The 12,930-nt window shown below is 41.4% G+C and overlaps 1 protein-coding gene across 8 annotated transcripts in view; it reads left to right on the top strand.

Moving 5' to 3' along the window:
* The window catches only part of apc (APC regulator of WNT signaling pathway), a 216,515-nt gene extending 205,542 nt beyond the window's left edge, over positions 1–10,973 (top strand). For 7 of the 8 annotated variants that reach the window (XM_063068647.1, XM_063068646.1, XM_063068651.1 and 4 more), the window contains 2 exons: positions 2,716–2,930; positions 3,404–10,972. In XM_063068647.1, the coding sequence (XP_062924717.1) occupies positions 2,716–2,930; positions 3,404–10,049 (6,861 nt within the window). In that variant the 3' untranslated portion in view covers positions 10,050–10,972. Of the gene's footprint in view, positions 1–2,715; positions 2,931–3,403 lie in introns of all 8 variants that reach the window. The other variant, XM_063068650.1, reaches the window with a different exon arrangement.
* The last annotated feature ends 1,957 nt before the right edge of the window (positions 10,974–12,930 follow it).

A 12,930-nucleotide genomic window follows, 5' to 3' on the forward strand; every position in this document is an offset into this window, starting at 1 on the left:
TTCAGGAAGGGAAATTGGAAGAGCACTCCTGTCCTTATTGAGGAGTCAGCGGTGGAAAGGGTGAGCAGCTTCAAGTTTCTGGGTTTCAACACCTCAGATATCTATCCTGGGCCCAACATACTGATGCATACATGAAGTAGGCACACAAATAGCTATACTTCCTTGGGAGTTTGAGAAGATTTGGTATGTCATCAAAGACTCCAGCAAATTTTAACGTGGAGAACATTCTGTCTGGTTGCATCACCTTCTGGATCGCACAGGATCGAAGAAAGCTGCAGAGGGTTTGTAGACTCAGTGTGCTCCAACACAGACGCTAACCTACTCACCATCAAGTACATCTTCAAAAGTAGATGTCACCTGTTGTAAAGACACTGCCTAGAAGAAGGTAATGGCAAACCACTTCTGTACAAAATTTTGCAAAGAACAATCACGGTCAAGACCAAGATTGGCCACGTCGTATGACATGGCTCATAATGAATGAATGTGGAAATTATTACCAGTTGCCTCTTGTGATTTCAAAAGATTTTTTAAGTGCAGACTACTATGTAATCACAGCATGGAAATGGACATTATGTATGGACAAATGGCAGTATATATATGTTGGTTTAAAGCAGTAGTTTAACTTTGAGACTCAGTTGGATTGTGGAGAAGTGAAAGATTGGTCTGCATTTTTCCAAGGGTATAGACAGCTTATGTTTGTCAAACTTGCCAAATGCTGAGCAGCAGAACTTGTTTACAAGGTACAACAAAGTGTGAATGTTGGGGATAAATCTTTGTTAAATGCTACAAAATATGCAAATGGTCACTTGAATTATGGGAAGGTTAAAAATGAATTCTCCACAAAATGAATATCAAGCCCTACCACCCCATTCAATATTAAAAAATAGATTCCAGGATATAATATTAATACATTTTAAAATGAAATCTGCCTGAAAGATAATTATTATAGTCTACAATGTATCTAACAAGTATTTCTTGACAAAAGAACCAACCGATTCCCCTCCACCAGCACCCTCATCGCCTGGCTGAACTGGTCCTCGCCCTCAACAATTCTTCCTTCGACTGCTCTCAGTCTGTCCAAATGCAAGGGGTAGCCATGGGCACACAGTTGGGCCCCAGCTATGCCTGTCTCTTCATTGGCTATGTAGAACTCTCCTTGTTTTGAGCCTTTTCCAGTAATACGTCCCAACTTTTCTTTTGCTGCCTTGACAAGTGCTTTGGTGCTGCTTCATGCACCCATGCTGAGCTTGTCAATTTCATCAACTTTGCCTCCAACTTCCACCTGTCCTTAAATTCAGTTGGTCCAGTTCTGAGCCTCCTCTCCTTTCTTGATCTCTCTGTCTCTCTGGAGACAAACTGTCAACCGACATCTTTTATGAACCTACTGATACCCACGGTTATCTTGACTATACCTCTTCCCACCCTATCTCCTGTTATTCCCTTTTTTCAGTTTCTTCACCTCCACTGCATCTGTTCCCAGGGTGCACCTTTCCAATCTAGGACATCGGAGATGTCCTCCTTCAAAGAACAGATTTCCCTCCTTCCACTATTGATGCTGCCCTCACCCGCATCTCCTTCACTTCCCGAACATCTGTGCTAACCCCATCTGTTTAGGTTCCTCTTGTCCTTATCTACTACCCATCAGCCTCTGCATCCAACACTTCATCTTCTGCAACTTCCACCATCTTCAAAGGGATCCTACCACTAAACGTATCTTTACCTGTCTCCCCCCCCCCCCGGCTTTCCTGCAGGGATTGTTCCACCTGTGATTCTCTTGCCCGTTTGTCCCTCCCCACCTTCCCACTAATCTCACTCCTGGCACTTATCCCTGCAGGTGATCTAAGTGCTACACCTGCCCAGATACCTCACCTCCATTCAACGTCCCAAACAGTCCTTTCAAATGAGGCAACATTTCACCTGCGAATCTGCTGGGGTTGTCTATTATGTCCAGTGCTCCCAATGCGACCTTCTTTACATTTTTGAGACCTGTTGTAAATTGAGGAATTGCTTCGTCAAGCACCTCCGCACCATCCGCCTAAAGCAAAACTTCCCAGTGGCCAAACATTTTAATTCTGATTCCTTATATTCTGTTTGGGTAGCCTTCGACCTGATGGTACAAATATCGATTTCTGTTTCTAATTTTAAAAAAAATTTCCTTCCTCCTCCCCTCTTCCTCTATTCCCCACTCAGGCCTCTTACCTCTTCTCATCTGCCTGTCATTTCCCCTTGGTCTGCTCCTTCTTCCCTTTTTTGTATGGTCCAATCTCCTCTCCTATCAGATTCCTTCTTCTCCATCCCTTGAGCTTTCCCACTCACCTGACTTCACCTATCACCTTTGAGCTATCCTCCTCCTCCTTCCCCTTCCCCCCATTTTTTTTATTCCGGCATCTTCCTCCTTCCTTTTCTGTCCTGATGAAGGGTCTTGGCCCAAAACGTAGATGCTGAGTGACCTGTTGAGTTCCTCCGGCATTTTGTGTGTGTTGCCTTGGATTTCCAGCATCTGCAGACTTTCATGTGTTTTTAGATGTTTGGTCTTTCGAGGTAGACACAACAATAAAAGTGATTAAGGAAATTAAAGTTTTGTGGTATTCAAATTTATTGCATATCAGAAAGCTGCATCATGTAACTACACCCGATACAGTTCCAAAATATCCTCTAAGTATGAACTGAAACAAAATTGAAGTTGAATATTTTCTTTCTCTCTTGTTTTTAAAGGAATCAACTCTAAAGAGTGTTCTCAGTGCCCTTTGGAACTTATCTGCACACTGCACTGAGAATAAGGCTGACATCTGTACTGTGTGTGGAGCACTTGCCTTTTTAGTCAGCACTTTAACTTACAGAAGCCAAACCAATACACTTGCCATTATTGAAAGTGGAGGTGGCATCCTAAGGAATGTTTCCAGTTTGATTGCTACAAATGAAGATCACAGGTACATGTAATCTTTGACTTGTTGAAAATAGGGTAATGTTCCTCAGCCTTGATTTCAAATTCTCACATTTCACTAACTTTTCTCCTTTCGTGTCCTCGGTCAGTTCATCTTGAGTCCCATTTCTCAATTTCCTAAAGCTATTACAACAGCTTCTGATTGCTCAACTTCCCTTCCTGGTCTTTGTAGTAGTAACATTGTTTATGAGTAGTAACCCTGCTCCAATCCATTTTTATCAATCTTCCACTTCAAACCCTGCTTTTATCCCCAGCCTCATCCCCCTTTGCCTTTATCTCTTTCATCTTCTCTCTTCACTCATAAGTACATCCCCATTCCCACCCCCAATGACTTTACTTCTGTTACTTTTCCACCCCCTATCAATTAACAATGTGTAATGTTTAGATCTAAGATTAATATAGGTCTGCTATTTTTTGATTTGAAGATATCTATCTAAATAAATCTTATTTTCTACCCAGGCAAATCCTCAGAGAAAACAATTGCTTACAGACGTTGCTGCAACACTTAAAATCTCACAGTCTGACAATAGTTAGCAATGCATGTGGAACCCTTTGGAATCTATCCGCTCGAAATGCCAAGGATCAAGAGTCTTTGTGGGACATGGGAGCAGTTAGCATGCTTAAAAATCTAATTCATTCTAAACACAAAATGATTGCAATGGGAAGTGCTGCAGCTTTGAGGAACCTGATGGCTAACAGACCTGCCAAATACAAGGATGCCAACATCATGTCTCCAGGATCAAGTCTACCATCTCTGCATGTTCGAAAACAAAAAGCTCTGGAAGCAGAGTTAGATGCTCAACAGTTATCAGAAACTTTTGATAATATTGATAACTTGAGTCCCAAGGCATCTCATCGCAACAGACAAAGACACAAACAGGGCAGATACAGTGAATATGTTTTAGACTCTAGTAGACTTGATGATGGGGTATGCAGGTCAGAGAGTTTCAACACTGGAAACATGACTGTCTTATCACCTTACGTGACTTCCTCAATGCTACCGAATTCATCAAGAGACAGCAGGGGAACTGTTGATAGCTCCAGACCAGAAAAGGAGAGAAACATAGAAAGAGATCGAAGAGGACCAGATGCTGCTTCCTTTCCTCCTGAAAATGCACCAGATCCTTCCAAAAGATTGGGGAGGCAGGTGCCTACCACCACAGCTCAAATAGCCAAGGTCATGGAAGAAGTATCAAGTATGCAGTTGTCATCAGAGGACAGGAATTCACCGTCAGCTTCCGATTTGCACTGTCTGCCAGAGGACAGGACTGGAATGAGACGAGGTTCATCATCTCATCCCCATCCTAACATGTTTAACTATAGTAAATCTGAAAACCCCAACAGAACCACCTCCATGCCTTATGGGAAAACAGAGTACAGGAGGTCATCAAATGACAGTTTAAATAGTGTTAGCAGTAGTGATGGATATGGTAAAAGAGGGCAAATGAAGCCATCGATTGAATCCTTCTCAGAGGATGATGAAAGCAAGTTCTGCAACTATGAAAAATATCCAGCTGATCTCGCCAATAAAATTCACAATGCCAATCATTTGGAAGACAATGATGCAGAACTGGATACACCAATTAACTACAGTCTCAAATACTCAGATGAACAGTTAAATTCTGGCCGACAGAGCCCGTCACAAAATGAACAATGGGCACGCCAGAAGCATATTGTAGAAGAAGAGATGAAAAGAAATGAACATAAGCAGTCTAGAAGTCAACCCTCTGGATATTCTATTTTTTGTGAAAATACCTGCAGTGGAGAGGAAGGGCATATTAAATTCCAACCTCGATTTAGTCAGTCAGATTGTTCTTACAGTACCAGGGCACATAACAGTTCTGATCAAATTAGAGTCGACTCTGAACACAGAATGAACCAAAAAATTAATCCATCTCTTTGCCAAGTGGATGACTATGAAGATGACAAACCAACCAACTACAGTGAGCGTTACTCTGAAGAAGAACAACCTGAGGGGGAAGAGGACAGGCCCACAAATTATAGTATGAAATTTACAGAGGAGGAACACCATGTTGAACAGCCAATTGATTATAGTTTGAAATATGCTACAGAAGTGCCTCCCTCTTCACAGAGTCAACCTTTTATATATTCGAAAGGTCCTTCAGTTCAAAACACTACAAAAGACCATGCATCATCAAGTTGTGGAAACACACCAACTTCCAATATCAACACTACCAGCCAACAGAGACGACTTCATCCCAGCCCTGCACAAACAAGAACAACTGCTGCTCCTACTCTTCAGAAACCAACCACTTGTAAGGCTCCTTCAATTAACCAAGAAACCATGCAAACTTACTGTGTGGAGGATACTCCTATTTGTTTTTCAAGGTGTAGTTCACTTTCTTCCTTGTCGTCAGAGGATGAGATGGAAGGTCGTAGCCAAGCCAAACGTGTAGCAGATGATGGCACCACTCTGCAGATCATTGACCTCAAGGAAAATAATGGACAGCTACCTGTTGAAACAACAATAGGTGAGGCTTCCTCTACTTCACATCATACCCGAATGAAACAGAATAGGTTGCAGGCCACTAATGTGTCTCAACCTGATATTGGTCGTCAAAAAGCTGTTGAGTTCTCTTCAGGTGCAAAATCACCATCGAAGAGTGGCGCTCAGACTCCGAAAAGTCCACCAGAACATTATGTGCAGGAAACTCCTTTGGTGTTTAGTAGATGCAGTTCTGTCAGTTCATTGGGAAGCTTTGAAAGTCAGTCAATTGCTAGCTCCATTCAGAGTGAACCTTGCAGTGAAATGGTTAGTGGAGTTATAAGCCCAAGTGATCTTCCAGACAGTCCAGGACAGACAATGCCTCCTAGTAGAAGTAAGACTCCTCCACCCCAGCCAGCTCAGCTGAAGAGAGATGCACATAAAATCAAGGATCAGACTAATGTTAAGAGCAGAGAGGTTGGCCAACGGCAGGAGGCTGTGAATGAAGCAGTTCAGAGAGTCCAGATTCCTCAGGATGGTGATTGTCTGATGCATTTTGCCACAGAAAACACTCCAGATGGATTCTCATGTGCATCAAGCTTAAGCGCTCTTAGCCTGGATGAGCCGTTTATTCAGAAGGATCTTGAGCTCACAGTAATGCCTCCTGTTTATGAAGATGATCACAAGAATGAAGAGATTGTTAAGAAAGAAGATGTAACTGAGAAAAATAAACGTAAAGTAGAGAAATCTGCAGAACCTGAGAAAGATATACTGGATGACGACGATGATGATGATGATATTGATATCTTAGAAGAATGCATAAATTCAGCCATGCCAACTAAATCTTCAAGTAAAGCTAAGAAAACTGCTGCTAGTACTACATCACGGATACCACCTCCTGTAGCAAGAAAACCAAGTCAATTGCCTGTGTACAAATTGCTTTCTAATCAAAATAGAGTTCATTCTCAAAAGCACGTCAGTTTTAACCATGACATATTTAGAGAAGATATGCCACGAGTTTACTGTGTTGAGGGGACTCCAATAAACTTTTCAACAGCAACATCTCTAAGTGACCTCACCATTGAGTCACCTCCAAATGAATTGGTAAGTTCAGAGGCTATTCAGCCTGCGTCTGAATCTACAGTGTTGGAGAAGAGAGATACCATACCTACTGAAGGCAGGAATATGGATGATGCAGAGACAGCAAAAGGTCTTACTACTGCCCAGTCAGGGCAAGATGACAAAATGGAGGAAGGTGATATTTTAGCTGAATGTATAAACTCTGCTATGCCAAAAGGAAAGAGCCATAAACCCTTCAGAATTAAAAAAATGATGAGCCAAGTTCAACAAGCATCAAATTCTTTGAACAGTGCAAATCCACAAGAGGCAGAAAAACAAAACCCAACATCTCCAATGAAGCCATTGTCTCAGAACAATGAGTGCAAGGTGCGTTCATTACAACGTCCATCCATACCTGATCCTGAAAGTAGCTTCAATGCTGAAGATCCCTCCACAGAACACAGGAAAGACATGGAGAAAGGTGGCAAAAGGCAAGTTACAAAAAACATTGCTGGGGATTTTCAAGATAAGCCACCTAGTAACGATAACCGTGTGCGTGGAGGCTTTGCATTTGACTCTCCACATCATTATACTCCAATTGAAGGAACTCCATATTGCTTTTCCCGAAATGATTCCCTCAGTTCACTCGACTTTGATGACGACGACACTGATCTCACAAAAGAAAAAGCAGAATTAAAAAAACAAAAGGGCAAAAAGGACAATGTTTCCAGTGATGTAAAAAGTTGTAACAGCAAACAAAATCCAATCAGTCAACAATCTACTGATAAAGTTCAACCAAGTCAAAAATCTGTGTCAGGGAGAGGGCAGTCAAAATCTGCTGTACAGAGGCAGGCAGTTTACTCTCAAACACCAAAGGACAACAATGTCCAGGAAACAGTGACAGATGAAAAAATGCAAAATTTTGCCATTGAAGATACTCCTGTCTGCTTTTCTCGTAATTCATCATTAAGTTCGCTCAGTGATATTGACCAGGAGAATAATAATAAAAAAACAGTACAGCATTCTGAACAGGGAGAACACACAAGTAGCCAAGTTGCAGTGAACAGACCACCAGCATCTGGCTATGCCCCTAAGTCATTTCATGTTGAAGACACACCAGTGTGTTTCTCTAGAAATAGCTCCCTTAGCTCTCTTAGCATAGATTCTGAAGATGACCTTCTCCAAGAATGCATCAGTTCAGCTATGCCGAAGAAGAAAAAGCTCCTTGCAAAAGGCAAGAGTAACTGGGAAAATACAGGAAGTGATACCTCGGCAGCATCAGCAGAGGAGATGAATGAGTCGATGAATTTAAGAGACCAAGTGCAAAGCCCTATTTCAGAGCAAGCTTTCTCTCCAGATTCTGAAAGTTTTGATTGGAAAGCCATTCAAGAGGGTGCTAATTCTATAGTCAGTAGCTTGCACCAGGCTGCTGCCTGCCTGTCAAGGCAGGGCTCTTCTGATTCTGACTCCATTCTCTCCCTTAAATCTGGTATTTCCTTAGGGTCACCCTTTCATCTTACACCTGATCAGGAAGAAAAACCATTCACTTCTAATAAGGGCCCTAAAATAGTGAAACCTAGTGATAAAATCACCAGTGACAATAAAAAGAACGAAGAAGAAAATGTTAAAGCAATTCGCGGAGGAAAAAGAGTCTATAAAAGTTTAATAACTGGGAAGGCCCGTTCTAATATTGAGACTCCTACCAACCAGCCAAAAAACTCCCAACAGGCAAATATGCCAATGATCTCACGCGGAAGGACCATGATTCACATACCTGGTGTAAGGAACAGTTCACCTAGCACTAGCCCTATTCCGAAGATGCCACCTAAAAATATAACCTCTAAAAGTCCAAACTCTGGGCAGAGCTCAAGTCATTCATCAAGAGGTATTAAAACTCCATTAAAATTAGAGTCAAGTCCAATAGGCAAGCAAACAGCTGGTCAGGGAGCATCCAGCAGCAAAGGATCTTCTAGATCAGGATCTAGAGATTCTACTCCTTCTAGACCCTCCCAGCAGTCATTATCTAGACCCATGCAATCTCCTGGTAGGAATTCCATATCTCCAGGGAGAAATGGGATCAGCCCTTCCAACAAAATGTCACAGCTTCCAAGAACATCCTCTCCGAGTACTGCCTCAGCTAAACCGTCAGGATCAGGAAAAATGTCCTACACATCTCCAGGCAGACCACTACAACAGGCCACACCAAAACAAACAAGCCTAGGAAAGGGCACACCTTCTATAACCAGAAGTGAGTCTCATTCTAAAGGTCTAAGCCAGAGTAGCAGCAGCACCGTACCGGGAAAAAGAGTAGAATTGTCAAGAATGTCTTCAACAAAATCCAGTGGCAGTGAGTCTGACAGATCTGAAAGGCCTATATTAATGCGCCAGTCAACATTTATAAAAGAAGCCCCAAGTCCAACTTTGAGGAGAAAATTAGAAGAATCTACTTCTTTTGAATCTTTATCTCCACCTTCTAGGCCTACATCACCAAGATCACAAACTCAGACTCCAGTTTTAAGTCCATCCCAGCATTTGGATGTGATGCCCAGTCATTTACTAAACCAAACCAGTAGCTGGAGAAAAGTGCCTCCAAACCAGAATCTCTCTGCAGAACAGCTGGAAGGGCGACCTATGCGGAAACATGACATAGCTCGATCTCATTCTGAGAGTCCTTCAAGGCTTCCAGTCAATAGATCAGGTACATGGAAGCGTGAACATAGCAAGCATTCTTCATCTCTTCCTCGTGTTAGCACGTGGCGTAGAACGGGGAGTTCTTCATCAATTCTGTCAGCTTCTTCAGAATCAAGTGAGAAGGCCAAAAGTGAAGATGAAAAACCACATCAGGGAAGTTGTGCACATGGTAGCAAACAAGGCAAGGAAAACCCCGTTCCTCTGAGAGGAACTTGGAGGAAAATTAAAGATAATGAAATTCCACAAATAAATAGCCATGTTCAGAATAATTCAACTGGACATAGCACTGAAAGCAAAAATTTAGTTTACCAGATGGCACCCCCTGTATCAAAAACTGAGGATGTCTGGGTGAGAATCGAAGACTGCCCAATAAATAACCCTCGCCCTGGAAGGTCTCCAACAGGTAATACACCACCAGTTATTGATGATTTGCCTGAAAAGATGTGCCCAAATGATGACGAAGGTTCAGGTGATGCACAGAACAAACCATCTTCAGAACACAGAACTCTTCCTCACGGTTTAAGAATGGAAAAATGTTTAAATTCATTTACTCATTTGGATAGTCCAGAAAAAAAGGCGGCAGAAACAAGATCTGCTATGAACAGTTCTGCTACCTCACCAGAAACTGAAACTACAATTGTCACTGAGCGTACCCCCTTCAGTTCAAACAGCTCAAGCAAGCACAACTCACCAAGTGGTACAGTTGCTGCAAGAGTAACTCCTTTCAACTATATACCCAGCCCTCGAAAGAGTAGCACAGATAATAGCACGACACGGCCATCACAAATTCCAACGCCTGTAAACAACAACAGCAAGAGAAAGGAGAGCTCTAAATCTGAAGCTACTGACTCTAGTGGAAATCAAAGCCCTAAACGTCACTCTGGATCCTATTTAGTAACTTCTGTTTGAAATAACATTGGTTGTATAAAATTGGTTCATTATGTATGATTTTTTTGGAACAACTATCTGATATTTGAAGTTATCTGTTTTACAAAAATTATTGATCAACTAAGATGCTCTTGTAAATATCTGCTTTTTTCCTTCGCAGAGGGACTTTGTTAAGGAAGCCATATTTGTTAGAAAACTATATTATTGCTGGTGGACATTTGACAGGCGCATTTGGTTGGGAAGTTTGACATTATTCCTACAGCTGTCAAAGACAACAATGTACAGTCAGTTTTACTTGTATTATGTATGAAGAGTTCCTGCCATGATCCCTTTATGTATTGCTTGGCTTATGTAACTTAAAAAAATACTTGGAAATAGTCTAGATAAATCCATTAAAATATATCAATCATGTTCAACATTTTAACAGCAAAAAAAGGTCAGGGAGTTTAACAAAAAATAGATATTTAATTACATGCAAAAAAGTGAATGAGGTAAGTATTAATATTCCACGTTAGTAATTGTGAAGTTTCCTAATCCTCTAGGTAATCATGCAGCTGTGAAATTCACAGCCTTATGATTTCTGGTGCAACAGCCTTCCCCAGCCTGCTCATGTGCATGATCGGATCGGACGGTATGTTGTCTGAAGCAATGACTCAATTTTGTGATCACATGATGTGCATAGATAGCTACAGTGTATTAATGTACACTGCTGTGTGTGTGCTGCAAAAAGAGATTGTCTGTAACCTGCAGCTTTGGACTGGAGTATTTTTTTCCTGACCTAGGTTTTACCAGAAAAGTAGATAGAGCCATTGCTATGCTGTAACTTGTTGTATATTGTTATTTGAGGTCAGATGGCTACTCTTTTACGAATGATACAAAGTGTTTCAGAAGATCTAAATGAACATTTCAAAATAAATTATTACTGTATGTATTAATTTTTGTGTCACTTGAATTCTTGTGGATAAGATGTTCCAGCGAACCAGTGTACAAGGAAATTTCTCATCCGCAATTTCAGTTTGACCCACTAACAGGCTGGAGGGGCTGGAGAGATATAGCTGTGACTTTCCATATGATTGCTTCATACTTCTCCACAATTCAGAGGTCATTCAGCCCATTGGTTCCACGCCAGCTCTCTGACTCTTCGTATCAATTCTACTTGCCCACTCCTCCACCTATAATCCACTTTTCTACACGCATTAGTATCCCAAATCTTCCACTGGCCATCTGCACTTGGGGGAATTTACTGTAGCTAATTAACCTAATAATCTGCATACCTTTAGGTTAATATGTGATTGTAGATCATGATAGAAAAGACCAAAGATTCTTATCTTAGACTGTTATCTTTCATCTGTTTCATTTTTATCTATCCAGTCATGGCCAGAGATTCAACAAGACTCCTTCTTGCTCTGTTCTCCCAGAGATCCATGGTCTTTTTCCAAGTTGCACATTTCCCCTTGACAGCATCACCTAGGAAAAACTCCATTGTTTTCTTTATGAATATTTGGTGACACTGCCCATCCAGGGAAAGGAAAACAGTTAATGTTTCTGGTCAAAGATCCTTTATCAGAATTGGAAAAGTGAGAAGACTCACATTCCCACACTAAATTTATTTGTCTGTGGCTTGCCCTTTACAAACATAGTCTGGGAGAGCAATGCCTTCCACCTCCATTTAGGCACATTACAGGTTTTTCTTCACAGAATTCATCAATTTGCTAATTCTGTTTGTATCAGACCAGGCTGCAATGCTATCCATTAATAATTTTAAGTTTTTCATTCTCCCTAAACATTTCTGCTGGACATCACCAGCATTCTTTTTTTCCAGATTTCAGCAACAGATATGACCTATGTTTCACAATATTAATCAAAGTCAAAGTAACTTTATTACCGAAGTCCATATGTGTCACAGTATACAACCCTGAGATTCATTTTCTTGTGCACAATTACAAAGAAACACAACATAATGAAAAATGACATACAACAAAGATGGATAAACAACCAATAGGCAAATGCAGAAAGAGAAAAATAAACATAAACAAAAGTAAATAAGCAATAAATATTGAGAATAGTTGTAGAATCTATAGCTTATAGGAATGGTTCAGTGATAGGGGTGAGTGAAGTTAATCCCTGTGGATCAGAACCTGATGGCTGAGAGGAAACAAACTTGGTATTGTGGGACCAGAGGATCCCATGCCTCTTGTTTTTGGTAAGACTATAGGACATTGGAGCAGAATTAGGCCATTCAGTCCATCGAGTCTGCTCTGTCATTCCATGATGGCTGATCCCTCTCAACCCCATACACCTGCCTTCTTGCCATATCCTTTGATGCCTTGACTGATGAGGAAACCATCAACTTCCGCCTTAAATATACCCATGGATTTGGTCTCCACCGCAGTCTGTCGCAGGGCATTCCACAGATTTACTACTCTTTGACTAAAAAAATTCCTCCTTACCTCTGTTCTAAAGGGTTGCCCCTCAATTTTGAGGCTGTTCCCTCTAGTTCTGGATAACCCTACCACAGAAAACATCCTCTCCACAATCCACCCTATCTAGTCCTTTCAACATTTGGTAGGTTTCAATGAGATCCGCCACATTCTTCTAAATTCCAGTGAATACAGGCCCAAAGCTGCCAAACACTTCTCATATGTTAACCCTTCATGCCCAGAATCATCCTCATGAACTTCCTCTGGTCTCTGCAATGACGATACATCCTTTCTGAGATATGGGGCTCAAAACTGTTGACAATACTCCAAGTGCGACCTGACTAGTGTGTTATAAAGGCTCCGCATTATCTCTTTGCTTTTATATTCTATTCCCCTTGAAATAAATGCCAGCATTGCATTTGCCGCCTTTATCACAGACTAAACCTGGGAGTCTTACACAAGGACTCCTAAAGTCCCTCTGC

The sequence above is a fragment of the Mobula hypostoma genome, chromosome 16 (assembly GCF_963921235.1).
Source record: "Mobula hypostoma chromosome 16, sMobHyp1.1, whole genome shotgun sequence".
NCBI lineage: Eukaryota > Metazoa > Chordata > Chondrichthyes > Myliobatiformes > Myliobatidae > Mobula > Mobula hypostoma.